Source organism: Parambassis ranga, chromosome 16 (genome assembly GCF_900634625.1).
Source record: "Parambassis ranga chromosome 16, fParRan2.1, whole genome shotgun sequence".
NCBI classification, from domain to species: Eukaryota; Metazoa; Chordata; class Actinopteri; family Ambassidae; genus Parambassis; species Parambassis ranga.
This window is the reverse complement of record NC_041036.1, coordinates 18,099,630-18,122,308: the sequence shown is the minus strand read 5'-3', so window position 1 is coordinate 18,122,308 and position 22,679 is coordinate 18,099,630. Positions and strand designations below refer to the sequence as shown.

At 40.0% G+C, this 22,679-nt stretch overlaps 4 protein-coding genes across 5 annotated transcripts; 3 read left to right on the top strand and 1 right to left on the bottom strand.

The window, feature by feature from the left end:
- Positions 1-270: 270 nt before the first annotated feature.
- LOC114448757 (sialoadhesin) lies at positions 271-3,798 on the bottom strand. The gene is made up of 8 exons (XM_028425903.1): positions 3,726-3,798; positions 2,884-3,285; positions 2,362-2,673; positions 2,020-2,283; positions 1,654-1,926; positions 1,300-1,402; positions 1,043-1,208; positions 271-928 (listed from the first exon to the last, which is right to left on the bottom strand). Exons 1-8 carry the CDS (start codon positions 3,766-3,768, stop codon positions 776-778), a joined length of 1,716 nt encoding a protein of 571 aa, XP_028281704.1. The 5' UTR covers positions 3,769-3,798; the 3' UTR covers positions 271-775.
- Positions 3,799-4,599: 801 nt separating this feature from the next.
- Positions 4,600-9,401, top strand: LOC114448729 (NLR family CARD domain-containing protein 3-like). 2 transcript variants are annotated; one of them, XM_028425867.1, is made up of 8 exons: positions 4,600-4,688; positions 4,767-5,108; positions 5,363-5,440; positions 5,596-5,646; positions 5,738-7,544; positions 7,836-7,922; positions 8,246-8,413; positions 8,495-9,401. In XM_028425867.1, the coding sequence occupies exons 2-8, from the start codon at positions 4,781-4,783 to the stop codon at positions 8,817-8,819; spliced, it is 2,844 nt and encodes a 947-aa protein (XP_028281668.1). In that variant the 5' UTR covers positions 4,600-4,688; positions 4,767-4,780; the 3' UTR covers positions 8,820-9,401. The 2 variants fall into 2 exon arrangements, with proteins under 2 accessions (XP_028281668.1, XP_028281669.1); XM_028425868.1 differs by having other exon boundaries at positions 4,660-4,688; positions 4,776-5,108.
- Positions 9,402-12,838: 3,437 nt separating this feature from the next.
- On the top strand, positions 12,839-14,216 carry LOC114448405 (sialic acid-binding Ig-like lectin 14). Its single transcript, XM_028425324.1, has 4 exons — positions 12,839-13,137; positions 13,264-13,575; positions 13,685-13,869; positions 14,151-14,216. The coding sequence occupies exons 1-4, from the start codon at positions 12,849-12,851 to the stop codon at positions 14,214-14,216; spliced, it is 852 nt and encodes a 283-aa protein (XP_028281125.1). The 5' UTR covers positions 12,839-12,848.
- A 4,893-nt stretch (positions 14,217-19,109) lies between these two features.
- LOC114448404 (B-cell receptor CD22-like) lies at positions 19,110-20,119 on the top strand. Its single transcript, XM_028425323.1, has 3 exons — positions 19,110-19,272; positions 19,382-19,645; positions 19,848-20,119. Exons 1-3 carry the CDS (start codon positions 19,110-19,112, stop codon positions 20,117-20,119), a joined length of 699 nt encoding a protein of 232 aa, XP_028281124.1.
- The last annotated feature ends 2,560 nt before the right edge of the window (positions 20,120-22,679 follow it).

Sequence of the window (22,679 nt, the reverse complement as noted above, 5' to 3'; positions counted from 1 at the left end):
GTAGGTTAGAAACTCTGCCTCCTCCATGTTGGATGATAGGACGCAGATTCTTCAAAAACTACAGGAACTCTTCAAATAAAAACTTCCTAGAGATGGTTTCTTATTATCCTGCAGTGTTAGATGTTGTGCTGTAAAAATGTTTAATACCTTCATATTTTGTTAGTTGTTATTAGCTATATATATATATATATATATATATATATATATATATATATATATATATATATATATATATATATATATATATATATATATATATATTAAAGTGACATGAAGACCCTTAAACTTCAGCACCTAATTAAAACAGAGCCATTTGTGGATCTTGTTTTATTCAGATCATGTTCACATAGATTAGTTGAAGTTTTAGAGGCTTCATGTCACTGCCTTCACACTCATAAAGCTTTCTTGCAATGCTTAATAAAACATAGCCATCACTCGTTTCCACACAGCTTGAGCCACAGTCTCTCCTCCTCAAAAAGAACTTTTAAAACTGCCTGAGGATCACTTTGTGCTGCAGCTGCTCTTACAAATGCAGACTGACTGGTCAGACTACATCAGATTTGAGGGTCTATTCTTTTGCCCTTGAGGATGTCACAGATAAAATGATGAAACCTCTTCTATAAACAGAGCAAAGATGTATAACAACAATGACAGATATTCTTCAATATGGGGATTTTGAGAAAGATCAGAGTGAATGGTTAAATGCTAATTCAAGTTTAGAGGTACACTTTATAGATTTGCCTGAAAGCTACATAAACATCAGTGAATCTGATACTCAGAGGATCTCCAGGTAGATGCCGGTCTCTCCATCAGCAGCACCCTGCACCTCTCTTGTGCCTCTGGCTCCCAGACAAGCTCGTCTGTCCATTCCTCCACCCTCTCCACCTATTCTTCTTCTCTCCCCACCCCTTCTGCCCATTGGATGGATCTGATAAAAAAAAGAAAGGAAGAAAGACAGAAATAGAAAAAGAAAGAACAGATGTTACTAATTCACAAATGTACAAATGTAACTGGGATGTAAAAACATAATTAAATCCCTTACCTGCTTAGTGTGGACAAAAAGAGGCGTGCAGTTCTGGTATACAAGCTGGTAGCTGCCATTGGTATAAATGTGAGTCACTTCTGTGCAGTTAATGTAGAGAGGCATCCTGTCCTGATAAATTCCTAATTCTTCCGGGTACACAGCTGGAGGTCTGTTCAGGACGTGTCTGAGAGGAGCAAAACAGGTGTGTGAGTCTCTTAGTGAGCAGGTGGGATGAAATTTAAGTGAACATTTAAGGGCAGCTTTGATTCACATACTTTCCGGCTCTCTTTCGGCAGTAGTAGACAAGAAGAGACACGAGGGATATGAGCAGGCAGATGGCTACAGCTGGTAAAACCAGCCACAAAAAAGGTGCAATTTCTGCATATGGATGACAAGATAGCAACATATTCCATTATGGATTACAGCAGTCATTTGATGCTTGATTTAATGGCATCACAGAGCTGAACAGTATAACACTTTCTTCCTTTTTTCTCATTCAGATTGTGTTTTAAAGCTGCAGTTATGTTGCACAGATGTTACAGTACCAGCACTACATCAGAGTGAATGAACAAGAGGCTGATCTGTTGTCTTTGTCAGTGTAGTATTGAAAAACGGTGCTTTGAACACACCTTCTTCTCCCTGCAGAAGAATCAGAGAGTCGTTTCCTAGTGCATTGAAAGCAAAGCAGATCACCCTCTGAGGTTTCTCCATGTGGCCCCTCAGAGTAGCTCTTAGCACACTATGCTCTGATGTCACTGACATGTTGTAATCTTGAGATGGAACGGTGTCATTGACGCTCCAGGTGACTGCCGGTTTAGGGTTGGAGTCGACCAAACAGCGACACAGTACCTCAGAGTGCTCCACGACGCAGGTGGAAGAGAGTTGGGAGATGGCTGGTTTATCTGGAAGAGAAACAGGACGTACTTCTGTCAGAGGTGAAACAAATCTATTGATTAAATGTATGGCATGAATGCAGTTAGGATTGGTAGGATTACATTGTATATTCAGAGGTGTGGGCCGGGACTCTCCTCGACCAATCAGGTTCTGAGCTGAACAGTGGACCCTCATATCTCGGGTCACATTGAACACCCGGACGGTGTGCGAGCGCTGATGGAGATGCACGGTTTGGCCGTGTTGACTATAAGACCAGCGGTACTCTAACACTGGAGGATCAGCTTTACATGAGCACATCAGCAGGGCATTCCCCCCCTCCTGTACTGACAAGGACTGGACCTGAACCTTCACCTCTTTAGGTGGAACTAAAAGCATAAGAAAACAGAATAAAGTTTGTAGTGTGAAAAAAGTCAAGAAACACAAAGCCAAAACTTTATGCTTACAGGTCACATGCAGATCCCTTGAAGCAGTTAATGATCTGGCTCCTTGGTAGTCGACATCACACCTGACCCTGGGCTTCACCTGGTGCGACACAATGAAGGACAGAGAGGCCACTAATGTCAGTCTGAAGGGATCCTTGTAAAGTGTCTGAACTTCCCCAGGTTCAGTGCTGTTTAGCTGGACCCCTCCATCCAACCTCCACTGCAGGGCAGGAGGTTTGGAAGGGCAGTGATAGCTGACGGAGCAGTTCAGGGTGACCACCTGTCCCTCTGTAGCTGACAGCATGCCGCTGATAACAGGAGGCTCAGGGGTGTCTGTTAGAGAGGACACAATTTATCATTACTCTGGGTATCTGAGAAATGGCAGAATTTCAGCATAATAGCCGCTGTTTTATTTGTGTCAGGTTGGCTTATAGGATTGGCTTTTTTCATATAGGTTCTTATATATGAGCTTTTATCAGTAATAAACTTTGGCTGTAAAACTGAAACCAATCACTTAAAAAAAACATTGTATTCTCCACTCACCAGTAATATCCAGATTAAAGGTCCTTGGCTTCCCCCACAATAAGTCATCACCTGTCTTCAGAGCAATCTCAAACACCTGAGGGTCATCCTGCCTGACCCTGTCGATCTTCACTGAGCAGTCACCATCAGCAATTTGCCTGAACAGGGATGTCCGGCCTTGGAAATCCCTGCTTATTTGATCTCTGTTCAGGCTGTTAAAAGCAGTGCTCCGAAGAGGGAAAATACGGCTACCACCTCTGAACTTCAGCCACACATCCACCCTCGCCTTCCTCCCCCTGAAAAGACGAGCAGTGAGAGGGGTGAAGGAGCAGGGAATCACCACGCAGGAGCCCACCAGAGCTTGGACTCGGTCAGGGACTGAGGGCACAGGAGAGACGGCCTGGACCCCCGTCCATGCGGCTGCTGTGGTGATGCAGAGCAGAAAACCATTTAGTAACTGTACCTTATTCTAAGGTTAAAGAGTGGACAACAAGTCAGATTAATTATCAAAATGAAATCTACATAAGGTTTGCACTGCTATATTTGAATAGATTCAGTCAAACTTTGTAACAGATGTATATATAGAAAAGGGAAGAGAGAAACTGCACTTGTAGATCTGGGATTAATCCATACTTTTGCTCTGGAAAAAGGAATGAATTACTGTTTTTGCCCTTGTATTTTGTAAAAAAAATAATCATATTTGAAAGAAAAGGTATTCTCATGTGTAAAGACAGACAGACAAAAAAGAAACAAAGAAAAACAAATCCCCACAGTTCCACCTCCAGTGTGACTATTGCCTTTAAAATCTGTTCAAATATTAAAACAAATGCATGTAAATATAAATAATGAGTTGGATAACTTACCAAAAGTTAAAAGACACACAAGAAAGACAGTGTCCACAAGCATGACTGCAACCCTGCTCTGCCTGCTCAGACAGGGAAGGATGAACAAAGCAGCTGAGAGGGGAAGTTGGATTGTTTCATTATGCTACTGGTGATATGACTTCACTTTGATCACCCCCCCTTTTCTTATATTTCACCATGTTCAATCATTCCACCCAGCCAAGCTCTCCGCATGCTGTCACAGCAATGTGTCACAATTAGTAAAAAGAATTTAAAGTTTACTTAAAACTTTAAACTCAAAACATCATTCAAGTGGTGAAACTACAAATCGTTGGGGAAAGAAAGAGCTCAGCAAGAATCTGTGCGATAACACATGACAGTGGCTGAGTCATTCTCACGCTGCTGGCTATTTCCTCAAAGGCTCCAGCAACTAAATGTGCTCATTTCTGATTCTCTCTGTCTGCAAGGACTGGCCGAAGCAACTCTCTGATGTGGGGATAAAAAATATAAAAGTATGAAAAGTTGAATACAACAGATTGATGACTGACTTGTCTGATTGGCACTGATTTACTGTTGTGCAACAATAAACATCCATCACTGTAAGTAGGTCACCCTAGTTATGTAAAGGAACAAAAACAAAAACAAAAAGTTTCAGCTTTAGCATAAAAAAAGAACAGTTTCACACGGACTTTCGGACAAACAATATGCAAATTACAAATACATGCAACTGTTAGTGTCAGATAAAATACATTCCACATATCTGCATTGAACATTTTTATGTGCAAGGCTCTGCAGGATCAAACAAAGCCGAGTGATCGGCAGGGTTTGAAGCCTTAACTTTTTGAACTATGGACCCTTTGATTGTTTGAATTGCTACTTCTCCGCCCTGCACCTGAAGACACAACACACACTGCTTTTGTACAACAGCAACACCCACCAGGACGGAAGCCACCGCAGAAAGTAAAGACCTAATATCTATTTAAGGTATGTGTTTGAATTAATGTTTGTGAAGAAATCCTTACTCTTCCTACAGACTGTGGAACCATTCACATTTTATAAAAGCATTTTCAGAAGCCATGAACTCAGCTCAGCAGCTGCTCCGGTCTCAAAGAGACTTGCTGCTGAACTGGACCTGTGACCATCCAGCACCGCTGCTGCGTTGGCTGCGTGATGCTGAGGTGCTTTCCTCTGCCTGCTACCTGTCTTTGCTGGAGCGCTCACCTTCCAATGCTGTGGCCCAGGCTCTGGAGACTGTGTGCGCTACTGAGGAGAGCAGCCGAAGGTTCCTTCAAGTAATGAGAGACGTGCAGGATTATTACTGCAGAGATCTGCAGGTTTGGGTTGATAAACACTGCAGGAATGATGCTTTCAGCAAGCCAGTGCCTGCACCTGTGAAAATGGAAGGTGAGGTTGCTTCAATATACGTATAACAACATATAATGCTTTACTTTATGTACTTTATGTAAGGCTATTTTGTAACCTTGATTGTAAAGGATCACACCAAGACACATCACAGGTGATGAAATGCTTGGTGTATCGGACATTTTAAGCAACTCTGATTTACTAACATTACATATTTACTCATCAGTCATATAACTTATGAGTAAATATGTAATGTTAGTAAATCAGAGTAATATCTATTCATATGCTGTCCACAGACAAGAAGTCTAAAGGCCCCCTTTCTAAGCTGTTCAAAGGAAAGAGCAAAGGATTTTCCCTAAACCCCCAGATCAAAGGTATGGATTTGTTATTTCTATCAAAAATGTAAAAAAAAAAGTTTAGATTAAAATATAAATACATAAAATAATTTTGATATATGTGATATAAAGGCATCTGTGTGCATCTTCGTGCATGAGTTTCAATTTGGCTTGCATGCATTTTTATATTGCAGCAAAAGAAGACCTGAAACCCAGAAGGAGTCAAACGTTGACCAATATCCGAGGTTTGTCCAAAAAAAATTAAAGTTTAAAAAAAAGAAAACGTAAAAGTAATATGTAATTGTTTCTGTCCGTTCTCTACGCCCTGCATTGCAGTTTCCATTTCTGCCCATAAAACAACCCTTCTCAAACGCACAGAGCAGTTAAAGTGTTACTCAGAGGGTGACGGAGTGGCTTCAAACTCAGCTTCTCATATCGAGATCCGCTACACTGACCTTTTTGTGACCGAAGACGATGATTTAGTTGACAGCAGCCAACATGAGTACTTTGACTTAGCAAGCAGACGAGCACGCATCTATGTCCACCAGGCCTGCCAGCGCATCCGGCCTTGCCATCTACTGAACCCTCAGGGATCAACAGGCCGGCCCCCCAAAAGGGTAAAAGTGAAGGGTATCGCTGGTATTGGAAAGAGTGTAGCAGTACAGAGGCTGGTCTATGAATGGGCAATCGGGAAGAACATGCGTGAATTCACCTGCATTTTTGACCTGCGCTTCAGAGAACTCAATCTGATTGAGGGGCCGCTAAGTTTGTTGGAGCTGCTCGGAGAACGGTTCCGGTACCTGAAGGAAGTGCTACCTGATCTCTTCACCTCTCCAAGCTCTTTGCTTTTTATATTAGATGGTTTAGATGAGTTTAAATTTACCTTGGACTGGAACTGTCCTGACAAAAACATTGATGTGAATTCCAAGGTGCCAGTGTCAGAGCTGATGGTGGCTTTGATCAAGGGAAGTCTTCTCCCAGAGGCATCCGTCATTCTCACAATGAGGCCATATACTGAGGCGCCTAAGCGTTTCTTCCAGAGATGTTGTGTGGTGCTAGGATTTGAGGAGGACCAGGTGAAGGAATATACCACCAAGTTCTACAAAGACAGCAAAGTTGCAGAAAGAGTCTATGACTACATCCTGAACAATGACAACATTTTTGTGCTGTCCTTCATCCCTCTTTACTGCTACATCATCTGCACAGCTATGGCGGAGTTCTTCTCTTCAGGGACTCTAGGTGTTGGTGACTCAACGTCTCTGGAGTTAAACCCACCCAAAACAGTCAGCGAGGTTTACTTCTGTTATCTATTCACTGCAGTCAAGCATCATGCACTGAAGGGAAGCACAGAGAGAAGCACTCCTAGATCTGAAGTCCTTGCTCTAGCTAAAGAACAGCTGACAAACCTGGGAAGACTTGCTTATGAAAACCTCCTACAGAGGAAAATAATGTTCGACAGGGCGGATATGAAGAACTACAGTGTTGCACCTGTTGATGTCCAGGGCACCTTTCTCTGTCACATCCTCCAACTTCTCAAAGAAGAAACAGAGATGTTTTCCTTCTTCCACCTAACTGTTCAAGAACATCTGGCTGCCCTTTACTGTGCAATCAACCTCTTCAGCAAGGAGGACATAATCCAAGCTCTGGACTTCTGGTGCTTTGGGATACACCCAATATCATCCACTGCTGCACCTCTGCAAAACGTAGACCTCAACAAGGACAATCTGGAGAGTCTCCAGATGTTCACACGTTTCTTTATGGGGATGCTACGAGCACGGTTGGTGGGTCAGTTAGATGGCCTCATTGATTCTCCTATCGACGAAGAGCATGACATCCTCACCAGGCTAGGTTTGTGGTTCCAGGACCAGTTTAAGGGCAGGAAGTTGGAAAACCGGGAAGCTCTGAATCTTCTCCACTGCCTGATGGAGTTCCACATGAAGGAAACCTCCAGCACTGCAGCACCTGAGATAAAGAAACTGAACCTGTTTAAAATGAAGCTGAGTGTTGTGGACTGCGCAGCAATGCACTATGTGCTGCAGTTTTCTCCACACAAGCTGGAGGAGCTCAACTTGGGGTACTCAAACATTGGAAATAGAGGATTCACCAGGCTGGGCCCAATCCTACATCGCTGTGAATCTCTCTAGTGGGTAACTCATTCTTTATTCAACTGTCAAAAAGTCAAGTTAAAATTTTAGTAGCGTGAAATAAAAACAAGCTTTGATTCGAGGTTCCTGGCTGGCTGATGCCTCTCTGTGAGGATATTCTTTGTTTCCCTGTCTCTGCATGTGTTCTAGCTCTGTGATAGACTGTCAGCCTCTCCAGGGTGTACCCTGCTATCTGTCTAATGCATGCTGCGATAGATTCAAACTTAAAAGAAAGAAAAAAAACACAAAAGAAAAGAAAAAAACACAGATGTTTTTCTATTCTCTTTCAGCTTGAGATACAACTGCCTGGACAGGCAGGCAGCTATTTTAGAATCTACAATTCTGAAATCAAACGAGTGCCAAGTCAAGAAGCTGTTGTAAGTAATTACAGAATATTACTTTGTTACTTTACGTAAAGATTTAAAACTATTATTAGCGATTATTTACAAGAAGACTTTTGATATAGATATGATAACTTTATAATAATGGTGTTTGCTTCAGGCAGAACATTTAAAAAAATCCAGATATTCTTCAGTGTTTCTTACTCTCATTCTGAAATTACCTCACCAATTAAAACATATTTTAGCATCTACAGAAGATCATATCCCATTATCTTTTAATGGCTTCTAAAGTAACTGAATTCAGAGTTTTTTGCCCCTTTGACACTGAATATTGACTGAATATATACTTGTGTGTACAGTATGTGTGGTAATAACCTGGGTCCAGAAGGTGTTTTGGAGCTGTGGAACGCTCTGGAGCAAAACACCACTGTGGAGGAACTCTATCTGGATATCACAGGCATCACAGAGAGAGGAACAGAAAACATTGTCAACAGTCTCAGCAGAAACACCTCTCTGAAGACGCTGACGTAAGAGTAACACAGGACTGTCAATGTTATAACACTGCCATCTAGTGTGAGTCTTTAAACACTGATTTTCTCTGCCTTTAGCATTGTTGGGAATGACATTGGAGAGGTGGGAAGGAGGAGGCTTATGGAGCTGGAACGACGTCGACCAGGGCTCAGGATTATTGCAAACTTTGTGGATGACATTGGGTTACTTCAAGCCTACCTAGACTGGGTGGAGGAGATCCGGGCTGACAGAGACCAGATGGACTCTGTGAAGAATGCGGACGCCCTGGAGTCAGTGCTGAAGGGGCTCCAGGTGGCAGGAGGAAAGGTGGGAAAAGGAGAGAATGCAGAAAAGGCCAAGGAGCTCCAGATACAGATAGAGGAGTTGCTGAAGTGCTCTACAGATCTAATGGGGAGAAGATGATAAAAAAATGACTGGCCTAATACTGTGACTTCTGTCTCTAAAAGTTGGATACACATTAACCACAGCCTTTTATTTGTGATCCCAGGACAATGTTAACACCTTAGTATCTACCATGTTATCAGTGACTTTGAACTGATAACAAGTCTGCTGTAAAATTAACCATCATATCTTTCTAGGGTGTTAAATGGATTCATCTATTCTTTACATATCAGTGATCATCAGCACTTTTTATGTGGAAATTCCAAGTCAGTTTGCCACTACAGAGACAGACATGTAACAAAAAAGTCTATATAATCCAAAACATAGAATAACATGTTAACTGTTTTATGTTTGTATGCAAAATCACTAAGGCAAATTCCTAGTAAGGTGAAACCTCTTCACTTACACGGCAATGTAATTCTGATTCTGATTCTGATAAGAGAAGCTATGCTTGATGACAATGTGTGACTTTCTGCTGTGGCCATACATGACTCTTTGGTGTGGCAGCTTTTCTCCTACTAAGGCTCTGCAGTCATTTGCTTATTTAGCCCTGATCGTCTGCCATTAAATTATGAAGTCTGCGATAAACATCTAAAACAAATAGTGCAAGTACAATTTGAGTAGAAGCCCTAGAATCTGCCAGATTTCAGGGCACAGAAATGTTATTGTAATCTGTGTAATCATTGTTTGTATTTTTGAGTGATGAAACACTCAATAAATGTGTCTAATATGCCTAATGCTATCTGATGCTAAAAAAAACAATAAAATCCTTGAATGTATTAACCAATTTAATGTATGTGTCTGTGCTGAAACTGACACAAAAGTTACCTTCCTGCTAACTTACTTCCTGTTATCACTCCAGTTTGGAGGATTTTTTTCGTTTCCACTGAGCTTGAGTTTGACACCTGTGGTAAAGACTGAAACACTACAAAAAATGAGCGCTGCACAGCCTTCTGCAGCCAATCCACCGACAACCTTATGACAATAAAGTTATGACATCAAGTTGTAAACAAGACTCATCAATCCACCAGGATTCAGGATGAACCCAGGTGCATCCATGAACATATCAGAAAGATATCTCAGAGATGAACTGCTCAAAGAACGCCTGAAGCTGCAGAAGACAGAGAATGATGAGCATAAAGGAAATATCATGGAAGACAGAGAATGTATCATTGAAAGCCAGAGCCAGTAGAGAAGGCAAGCCTGAAGAAAGCACTGTGCTACAATCAGTCACCTCCACAATAAGGTTAAAGATTCTTCCCATGAACAGTATTACTGAGTGAACTGAATGTTAACAGCATAAATAGGGTGATGCTTGGCTGTTGTTTTGAAATGTAACTTCACTTCTGAGGGCACTGAACTTCTCTACAGATTTCCAGAAAATGTCAATAACTTTATTTATTAAATTTCAAATTTTGATACAAAGTTAATAGATTTTTTTCTCTCTTTTTTGGTTTTATAATTTTAAATCTATGATTTAGATCATATTTATGCTGAAAGAGAGTTTTTGAGGTTCAAATCACTTTATACATGTAAAAGAGTGACAAGAAACTCGTTTAATTCATTGTATGAAGCGCAGTTCATCATTAATAATAAAACATTTGAGTGACAAATATGAGCAATACCACAACACCAACAACTGAAGAAACAGGAGATTTAAGAAAGAATGACTCCACCACATCCTTTAATTTTGAGAGTCTTCATTACAGCAGGTATTATTAATCTTTACTGAATAATTTCATATGTAACATGTCATATTTTTAGGGACATTGTGCGGTATGTTCTGCTGCAATACCTATAATAACCACTGAGTGTCAGTAGCCAGCCATCCTTAAGTTAAATTTAATACCTTTTTTACTACCTTTAATTTAAAAAAAAAAAAAAACCATTACAACATTGAGTTGCAAGTGTTAATCAACAACCATTTGTAACGTGTACTCTGATTTTGACATAAAATGATATACACACCAACAGAGTACATTTCAAGACTCACTAACGTAACGGTTGCTGCTGGTTGCACTAGTTTGTGGTGGTGGTAGAGTTAACTGCTCTCGCCGACCGCGCATGTATGTTTAGTGGATTGCATATGCGACCGAAGTGCATTAGCTCCCATCCTGTTGACAGTGAAATGTTTTTACAAACCAAACAATAAGCCTGCAGGTTATTCCCCACTACAGGCCTGAGCCGGTCCTTAAATGCTGGGTCCCAGCTGTCAGAAAACCTGCATTTGCCCAGTGACGACAGTAGTTGTCTGGACTGGACATTGAAGATATGCCTAGCAAACCAAAAATGAAAGCCAGCCAGCTGAGCATGCAGTGTTTGAAATGTCGAACAACCATTGAATATAGCATCAAACAGCTGAGACGAGGATCTACATATGGCTAAAGCCCACCGTTTGAACAAACTAACGCAAACTGTAGCAGACAGAATTTCAATCAAAATAGGACACCTCAGAGTCTGAAAAAAGTAATACCTATTTAAAACAAATAACACCTATAAAAACATTGAACACTTTTAATTGCCTTAAATTTTTCAAATTTAATTTATCACCTTTTAATACTTTTTAAAACCCCGCAGACACCCTGTATTTCTGTTTTATCACAGCAAACAGACGGAACTTGAGGCCGATGGGGGAGGACAGAGCTTACATGTCACTGGATTTTAGAGAAGTCATGTATTATAGTTATAACATTACATGTTTAAGGGTTTGTTTTTCATTCACTCACCACAGGATTTATGATGTTTGTTTTAATTTCACTCACTGTAATTGTAATTCTGCAGTAAACTATGTCTAAATAATTTTGTTATTTCAGTGTAATGAGTAAACTGAAGTGGAAAGTTTTGAATAGGCAGACAGATGGGGGGACTGCATAGTTAGAGGAAGCATATTCTAATAATATAAAAATAAATAAAATATAATGTACCTCATCTGCTGTGATGAAGAGAAAAATGAGGGTGATGCTGCTTACAGACATTTCTGATAACAAGTGCATTTCACACTCATACCCATTTTTCTAAGTTCCTCATTTTGAGTCTGCTTTAAGTTTGATACATCTTTAAAAAGTGACCTCAGTTTTGAGGAACCTGACTTCTCTACAGAGAAGAACACAGTTCTTCAAAGAGGCACTGAAGTCTGACACAAGGATGACATGATGCTCTGTAATTCTTTGATTCTCTGGATTTAGTTTAATCTTTGCTGAAGGGGAAAACAAAGAGTTCCATTTTAAGAGGTGAGACATCGTCTTTTCTGAATGGTGACATTTGAAACTATCAGTCCATTGTGTTTTGTAGATTTTTATATATAAATCACAAAAACATTAAATAGTTCAGTCACTACAGGGTGGTGCATTTATTTTCCTGATTTCCTTCTTGATACTGCTTTAAGGGATAAACACACTAAACGTGTGACCTGTTTGATCTGCTTTAGAGTTCCTCCTGACAGACAAACATGGCCGGAGCTCTGACTGTCCTTCTCATCGTTCCTCTGCTGCAGAGTGAGTTTAAGTCTGTTAACATCTGGACTGCAAAGACTTCAGCAAATATAATAGATCTTATGTTGCTCATATAGAAAGATGTAGCTGTGTGAAACCTTGAAATGCTTTTTATTTAGAAACTATTTTGATGTTGCATATTGTTTATTTTAAGCTTTAATTTATACTAGTATCTACCAAAACGTCAGTACCATTACAAATGAAATCTCATTGTTATTTTGAAAACTGCCCGTGAGAAAGAAAGGGGCTAGATGGCAAAACCCAGAAGTAATGTTAGTCTATTACACATTAGAGAGTGAGTTGCTTCTGTCATGGTGTAATATTGACATGTAAAAGTTTAGGCCCTGAATTCAACAAACCCATATTTGAGATGTATTTACAAAGAAAGTGTCTTATATATTAAGAACAATACAGTATTTTAAATGCATTCTTGTTATTGTGTCAGTTTATCAATAACACTGCTCTGCTCCTGTAAAGTTACATTTTCTTTCCCTCTTTAAATGTTTCAGGTGCTCTGTGTCAACAATTTACAGTCAGTATTCCACAGACTGTAGAGGTGATGAGTGGATCCTGTCTGACCATCCCCTGCTCCTTTAACCTACGCAATGATCTTATCAAATACCTACACACAGGATGTGCAGCAATCTGGACAAGAACAGATAACAGATTAACCAGTGGTTTTCCAGCACAAACAACTGAACAAACAGGAGATTTAACAAAGATGGACTGCACCACAACCTTCAATAATATGAGAACTCATGACAGCAGTTATTATTACTTCAGACTGGATTGTCATAATACATTGAAGGAGACTTTTCTAAATTTATATGTAAATATTTTAGTCAAAGGTAAGTTTTTATCCAATTACAAGTAATTCATGCACAAATCAAAATTTCTGATCATGTTTGATCCCTAATTCAATATTCTACATGAAACAGTTTGTTCCGACTGGTTATAATATATCTTCCCTCCAGCTGATCCGCCCTCACCACTCCTGACTCCGTCCACACTAGAAGTGGAGGAGGGAACCACAGTGAATATAACATGTTCTGCTCCAGCTCCCTGTGAGCCTCATCCTCCAACTCTGATATGGACCCCCATCCTGGGTAAGCATCAGGACCGAATGCAGGAGGAACAGGACAAAACTAAAGTCAAGATCTCTACTCTGACCTTCACTGCCTCTCATCATCATGACGGGGAAATCATCTCCTGCACTGCTGTGTACAAGAAACAAGATGGCATCCCTGATGTACCTGTGACCAGAAGTGTGACAGCGGCTGTCTTATGTGAGTTGATGCTGAATAGATAACAATTACACTGGTTAAAGTCATACAGTAGTGTAAAACAAACCTAAATCTCTCTGCACTCAACCAAATGTGCTGCTTATATTTCTAGACTCACCCAAGAACACCACAGTGTCAGTCAGTCCCTCTGGTCCAGTACCAGAGAACAGTAATGTGACTCTGACCTGCAGCAGTAAGGCCAACCCAGCTGTAAGAAACTACACCTGGTACAGAACTGATGGAAGCCGGGAAACGTTGATTGGGACTGGACACATTTTAAACATTGAAGCCTCTAAAGTCAGCACTGCTTTTTTCTGCAAGGCTGCAAATGAGTATGGAGTGGGACGTTCTGTTCTCAGTCAAATAGATGTGCAGTGTATGTATCCAATTTTACAGTGTTTACCTAGTTCAATTTGAAGGAAACCTGAATACAAATCATCAACATCTAGAGTAGACATGAGACTAGTCAATATATTTTTAAATATACGTCAAATTTCTTCATCTGGCTGTTTTATATAAGCCTCCATGACAAAAAGCACCATTCAGTAATATGCATTTTTCATTGCTCATTTTTCTAGACTCACCTAAAGACACCACAGTGTCAGTCAGTCCCTCTGGTCCAGTACCAGAAAACAGTGATGTGATTCTGACCTGCAGCAGTAAGGCCAACCCAGCTGTAAGAAACTACACCTGGTACAGAACTGATGGAAGCCAAGAAACGTTGATCGGGACTGGACACATTTTAAACATTGAAGCCTCTAAAGTCAGCACTGCTTTTTTCTGCAAGGCTGCAAATATGTATGGAGTGGGACGTTCTGTTCTCAGTCAAATAGATGTGCAGTGTATGTATCCAATTTTACAGTGTTTACCTAGTTCAATTTGAAGAAAACCTGAATACAATTCATCAACATCTAGAGTAGACATGAGACTAGTCAATCTATTTTTTAAAATATATATAAAATTTCTTCATCTGGCTATGTTATACATAACACTCCATGACAAAAAGCACCATTCAGTAATATGCATGTTTCATTGCTCATTTTTCTAGACTCACCCAAGAACACCACAGTGTCAGTCAGTCCCTCTGGTCCAGTACCAGAGAACAGTAATGTGACTCTGACCTGCAGCAGTAAGGCCAACCCAGCTGTAAGAAACTACACCTGGTACAGAACTGATGGAAGCCGAGAAACGTTGATCGGAACTGGACACATTTTAAACATTGAAGCCTCTAAAGTCAGCACTGCTTTTTTCTGCAAGGCTGAAAATGAGCATGGAGTGGGACGTTCTGTTCTCAGTCAAATAGATGTCCAAGGTGTGTAAACCATGGTTCTTTGTCCTTTATAGCATGATTAAGCCCACTGTAGGGATGTGCAGGGATGTGATGAGTATGATGTCATTTCTCATGGCAGGTTTTGACCAGAATTATGGACTTTACAGTGGAGTCCGCTGGATCCTTGCTGGTGTATTTTTTGCTTCCAGTGTCACCTGTATAATCTGCAGTGCAGTGCTTAGGTATGTTATTACATGAATTGTTGTTTAAATAGCAACACTTTGTTTATATTTTCAAAGTATTTAAATACATCTTTATTCTGGTTTATCACAGTAAACAGAGACGGAACGTGAAGCCGACAGAGGAGGACAGAACGTACATGTCACTGGATTGTAGAGAAGTCACAGGGTCCTCAGAGTATGATGTTATTGGTCAGACTCTGAACTCAAGTCATCTTTGACTGATCACCATTTGACAATGATCAGAATCTTTACTGAATTATTTCACATGTAGTATATTGTAATATTGTATTGTACCGTATGTTCTGCTGCCATTTTGCTCTTTCCTGCAATGCCTATAATAACCACTGAGTGTCAGTATTGTAGGGGCATGGGGGGGGGGGGTGCACACCGTATGTGAAGCCTATTCATAGCAATTTATAGCACTCTGAGGAGTGTATAACATGTATTATAGTTTTATTATCGTTACATGTTACCTGCTTTGTTTTTCATTCACTCACCACATGGTTTATGATGTTTGTTTTCATTTCAGTCACTGTAATTGTCATTCTGTGTTCAGCAGTAAACTATGTCTAAATGCATCGTTTCTTTATTTCAGTGTAACGTGTCAACTGAAGTGGAACGGTTTGAATAGGCAGACAGGGAGGACTGCATAGTTAGAGGAAGCATGTTCTAATACAATAACAATAAATTAAAAATATAATGTACCTCATCTGCTGTGATGTAGAGATCTGCTTTTATCTGAAATCATTTGAAAACCGTGCAGCCAAAAATGGATTCATAACAATAAAGAGGTGCAGGTGAAGAGAAAATTAGAGGTCTTGTTTATCATATTAATAATGTTCAAATTCCACTGAGACTGATGAACATCAGTGTCTTAAATGTTTTTACTGAAATAAATGGCTGTAGAGTTTTTAAATATCAGTTTTACATTATATAATATAACCCAACCAATGTCATAGATGCTTATTAGTTTGAAAGTTTTGAAACTAGTTCCTGTTGACAGAAACTTTCAGCTGCCTTGTTTTGACATTTATCTACACCATGACCTGGATGACTCCGACCATACTTACTGTGAGAAACTTACTGAATTCATTACAACTTCCTGAACCTTGTGAAGCTCTTAATAAAGCTTCTTTCCACCTGATCCACCCTCACCGACTCTGACTCTGTCCAGGCTGGAGGCAAAGGAGGGATTTTCCGTGAGGATGAGGTGCTCTGGTCCTGCTCTTTATCTGCTGTTATCATTCAATCTGACACAGACCTCCAACTGGACTATCAGTTAGGAGACACTGCAACAGAACCAGGACAAAATAGATTGGTTAATCGGTTATAAAAACTGATGTTCATGTGATGTATCAGGTAACTAATGATCAACCCACTCGGTTCAGCACTGAGTAAATACAAAGAAAAAGTCGATGTTCAAGAAAGAGCAAAGACCAGAACTAACATCACTCACAGAACTTCATGTGAGCTCATATTAACAGGAATGACATTTCATGGGTTCTCTGACAATTATTAGTGTGTTTCTTTAATTGTCACTTAACCTCTCCAAAGTCAAAGATTCTTGCTTGAACACAATAACTGAACGGGCGTTAACGTCACATTCAAGGTGAAAAATGAGGGTGTTGCTGCTTACACACATTTCTGATAACAAGTGCATTTCACACTCACACCCGTTTTTCCAAGTTCCTCATATTTGAGTCTGCTTTAAGTTTAATACATCGTTAAAAAGTAACGTCAGTTTTGAGGAACCTGACTTCTCTGCAGACCTCCTGAATGCTCTTTAATTCTTTGATTCTCTGGATTTAGTTTAATCTTTGCTGAAGGGAAAACAGGGAGTTCCATTTTAAGAGATGAGACATCGTCTTTTCTGAATGGTGACATTTGAAACTATCAGTCCATTGTGTTTTGCAGATTTTTATATATATATCACAAAAACATTAAATAGTTCAGTCACTACAGGTTGGTGCATTTATTTTCCTGATTTCCTTCTTGATACTGCTTTAAGGGATAAACACACTAAACATGTGACCTGTTTGATCTGCTTTAGAGTTCCTCCTGACAGACAAACATGGCCGGAGCTCTGACTGTCCTTCTCATCATTCCTCTGCTGCAGAGTGAGTTTAAGTCTGTTAACATCTGGACTGCAAAGACTTCAGCAAATATAATAGACCTTATGTTGCTCATATAGAAAGATGTAGCTGTGTGAAACCTTGAAATGCTTTTTATTTAGAAACTATTTTGATGTTGCATATTGTTTATACTTTAAGCTTTAATTTATACTGGTCAAACACCATCTTTGTTTAGACATGTATGGCATATTGAATTTAATAATGAGTTTATCTATCATGTACAAACGTCAGTACCATTACAAGTGAAATCTCAATAGGCCTCATTCACAAACCTGTGCGTATGATCGCTTGACGCACAAATCTGGGATTCATCAATATTTTCTTCCCGAATTTGTTCTTACTCTGCAAACAAATTTAGAACAGCCTCAGACCATGCGTACGCACAAATGAGGAAAGCCGAACTGACAGAACATGCAAACATCCCTTTAAGTACATGCAGAGCATAAAACAAGACATTTAGTTAACATCAAATAATTTAAAATATACATTGGCCTAATGTATTAAACAACCATGAAATAGACACACGTTCACCATCATCATTGTGACAATTAAAATATTCAGTGATAACAACAGTCCTAGTTAACAAAGGAATGTATGAGAATGATGAGGTGGACCTTGTCCTCAACCAGTCTCCTTTTTCTTCTGGTCCATAATGCTTTTTTATTTCTTTTTAAATGTGGAACCACTTTTTTAATCACCTGGGCCTCAGTGTGCTTCTCTGGGGCTACTGCATCGTCACTCTTGAAAAGAGCTTCCACCTGACACAACTTTTTTCAATTTCTGTGTTTGTAAAGTTCTTTTTCTGTTTTTAACAAACTGTGAAATTTACTACTGAAACGCTGGATCTGTGTGGATGAACCGCTCATACGATTCAAAACGCTTGTGTAAACGCCCCGTGCTCATCTCCACATGGATACGCATACACACGGTGGTGATAATAAAATTGGCCGGTGCGCAGGTTTCATGAATCCCACTGTGATTTTGTGTACGCACTTGGTTTGTACTTAAAACATTTCCACGCACATATTAGTGAATGAGGCCCATTGTCATTTTGACAACTGCCTGAGAAAGATGCTTCTGTCATGGTGTAATATTGACATGTAAAAGTTTAGGCCCTGAATACAACAAACCCATATTTGAGATGTATTTACAAAGAAAGTGTCTTATATATTAAGAACAATACAGTATTTTAAATGCATTCTTGTTATTGTGTCAGTTTATCAATAACACTGCTCTGCTCCTGTAAAGTTACATTTTCTTTCCCTCTTTAAATGTTTCAGGTGCTCTGTGTCAACAATCTACAGTCAGTATTCCACAGACTGTAGAGGTGATGAGTGGATCCTGTCTGACCATCCCCTGCTCCTTTAACCTACGCAATGATCTTATAGAATACCTAAACACAGGATGTGCAGCAATCTGGACAAGAACAGATGATACAGTAAACAGTGGTTTTCCAACATATACAACTGAACAAACGAGATTTAACAAAGATGGACTGCACCACAACCTTCAATAATATGAGAACTGATCACAGCGGTTATTATTATTTCAGACTGGATTGTCCTTTTAAACTGAAGTTGACTTTTCGAAACTTGGCTGTAAATATTTTAGTCAAAGGTAAGTTTTTATCCAATTACAAGTAATTCATGCACAAATCAAAATGTTTCATCATGTTTGAATCCCTAATTCAATATTCTACATGAAACAGTTTGTTCCGACTTATCATAATACATCTTCCCTCCAGCAGATCCGCCCTCACCACTCCTGACTCCGTCCACACTAGAAGTGGAGGAGGGAACCACAGTGAATATAACATGTTCTGCTCCAGCTCCCTGTGAGCCTCATCCTCCAACTCTGATATGGACCCCCATCCTGGGTAAGCATCAGGACCGGATGCAGGAGGAACAGGACAAAACTAAAGTCAAGATCTCTACTCTGACCTTCACTGCCTCTCATTATCATGACGGGGAAATCATCTCCTGCACTGCTGTGTACGAGATACAAGATGACATCCCTGATGTACCTGTGACCACAAGTGTGACAGCGGCTGTCTTATGTGAGTTGATGCTGAATAGATAACAATTACACTGGTTAAAGTCATACAGTAGTGTAAAACAAACCTAAATCTCTCTGCACACAACCAAATGTGCTGCTTATTTTTTCAGATTCACCTAAAGACACCACAGTGTCAGTCAGTCCCTCTGGTCCAGTACCAGAGAACAGTAATGTGACTCTGACCTGCAGCAGTAAGGCCAACCCAGCTGTAAGAAACTACACCTGGTACAGAACTGATGGAAGCCAAGAAACGTTCATCGGGACTGGACACATTTTAAACATTGAAGCCTCTAAAGTCAGCACTGCTTTTTTCTGCAAGGCTGCAAATATGTATGGAGTGGGACGTTCTGTTCTCAGTCAAATAGATGCGCAGTGTATGTATCCAATTTTACAGTGTTTACCTAGTTCAATTTGAAGAAAACCTGAATACAATTCATCAACATCTAGAGTAGACATGAGACTAGTCAATCTATTTTTTAAAATATAAAATTTCTTCATCTGGCTATGTTATACATAACACTCCATGACAAAAAGCACCATTCAGTAATATGCATGTTTCATTGCTCATTTTTCTAGACTCACCTAAAGACACCACAGTGTCAGTCAGTCCCTCTGGTCCAGTACCAGAGAACAGTGATGTGACTCTGACCTGCAGCAGTAAGGCCAACCCAGCTGTAAGAAACTACACCTGGTACAGAACTGATGGAGGCCAAGAAACGTTGATCGGGACTGGACACATTTTAAACATTGAAGCCTCTAAAGTCAGCACTGCTTTTTTCTGCAAGGCTGAAAATGAGCATGGAGTGGGACGTTCTGTTCTCAGTCAAATAGATGTGCAAGGTGTGTAAACCATGGTTCTTTGTCCTTTAGAGCATGATTAAGCCCACTGTAGGGATGTGCAGGGATGTGATGAGTATGATGTCATTTCTCATGGCAGGTTTTGACCAGAATTATGGACTTTACAGTGGAGCCCGCTGGATCCTTGCTGGTGTATTTTTTGCTTCCAGTGTCACCTGTATAATTTGCAGTGCAGTGCTTAGGTATGTTATTACACGAATTGTTGTTTAAATAGCAACACTTTGTTTATATTTTCAAAGTATTTAAATACATCTTTATTCTGGTTTATCACAGTAAACAAAGACGGAACGTGAAGCCAACAGAGGAGGACAGAACGTACATGTCACTGGATTGTAGAGAAGTCACAGGGTCCTCAGAGTATGATGTTATTGGTCAGACTCTAAACTCAAGTCATCTTTGACTGATCACCATTTGACAATGATCAGAATCTTTACTGAATTATTTCACATCTACTATATTGTATTGTATTATATTCTGCTGCCATTTTGCTCTTTCCTGCAATGCCTCTAATAACCACTGAGTGTAAGTATTGTATGGGGCATGGGGGGACTGGGTGCGCACCTATGTGAAGCCTATTCATAGCAATTTATAGCACTCTGAGGAGTGTATAACATGTATTATAGTTTTATTATTGTTACATGTTACCTGCTTTGTTTTTCATTCACTCACCACATGGTTTATGATGTTTGTTTTCATTTCATAATTGTCATTCTGTGTTCAGCAGTAAACTATGTCTAAATGCATCGTTTCTTTATTTCAGTGTAACGTGTCAACTGAAGTGGAACGGTTTGAATAGGCAGACAGGGAGGACTGCATAGTTAGAGGAAGCATGTTCTAATACAATAACAATTAAAGCTGCAAGCAGCATTGCGGGCCCTCGCGCACCTTGCGATCCGCGGGGTCATCGCAGTCTTCTCTCCTATGCTCTCGTCTCCTATACTCTCCTGTCTTATGCTCTCCTCCTCTCATTTCCACAGATATACAACGAACACATGTTTACAACCAAACTTTCCTGCTACCAGTAGGTGGCGCTATGACCGTATCATCCCATTAGCATATATATTTGTTCAGACTCGGGTCCATAGCAGTACTGTAAGATTTTGTCCACATTGCATAAAGTACATGGGTAGTACTGCATAAAACACAGCGAGTTCCTTTGTAATGGTGAATGGTCAACTTTAAGGCCACTCCCCCGCCACACGGTAATACTTTTGTAAGAGCGAGGCGTGAAAAGTTTGGCAGCAGGGTCACACATCGCCAAACATGGCCACAAACCTTCAAATGGCGGACTTCCTGTTGGGTTTGGAGGGGGGGTCCAAGAGACTTTTTTGTGCGTCTTGAGGTGATACATATGTGTGCCAATTTTCATAATCCTGTGTCAAACCGGCCAGAGGGGCCACGCGTTGGGGGCGCTGTAGAGCCATTTTTATATGTGCATTTCAAAAGTCAGCAAATTTCAAAATTTTTCGGGCGAATGAATTTTTCTACCAAGTTTGGTGAGTTTTTGGGCATGTTAAGGCCCCCAAAAATGCGATCTCGGGGGGGGGGGGAAGGAAGAAAAAAAAAAAAAAAAAAAAATGAAAAATAATAATCCTAAGGGTTTCAATAGGGCTCTTGCACCATTCGGTGCTCGGGCCCTAATAAATTAAAAAATAATGTACCTCATCTGCTGTGATGTAGAGATCTGCTTTTATCTGAAATCATTTGAAAATCGTGCAGCCAAAAATGGATTCATAACAATAAAGAGGTGCAGGTGCAGAAAAAATTTGAGATGTTGATTAAATAATCATTCAAATCATTAAAAATTGATGATTAAATGTTTTTACTGAAATAAATGGCTGTAGAGTTTTTAAATATCAGTTTTACATTATATAATATAACCCAACCAATGTCATAGATGCTTATTAGTTTGAAAGTTTTGAAACTAGTTCCTGTTGACAGAAACTTTCAGCTGCCTTGTTTTAACATTTATCTACACCATGACCTGGATGACTCCGACCATACTTACTGTGAGAAACTTACTGAATTCATTACAACTTCCTGAACCTTGTGAAGCTCTTAATAAACCTTCCTTCCACCTGATCCACCCTCACCGACTCTGACTCTGTCCAGGCTAAAGGCAAAGGAGGGATTTTCCGTGAGGATGAGGTGCTCTGGTCCTGCTCTTTATCTGCTGTTATCATTCAATCTGACACAGACCTCCAACTGGACTATCAGTTAGGAGACACTGCAACAGAACCAGGACAAAATAGATTGGTTAATCGGTTATAAAAACTGATGTTCATGTGATGTATCAGGTAACTAATGATCAACCCACTCGGTTCAGCACTGAGTAAATACAAAGAAAAAGTCGATGTTCAAGAAAGAGCAAAGACCAGAACTAACATCACTCACAGAACTTCATGTGAGCTCATATTAACAGGAATTACATTTCATGGGTTCTCTGACAATTATTAGTGTGTTTCTTTAATTGTCACTTAACCTCTCCAAAGTCAAAGATTCTTGCTTGAACACAATAACTGAACGGGCGTTAACGTCACATTCAAGGTG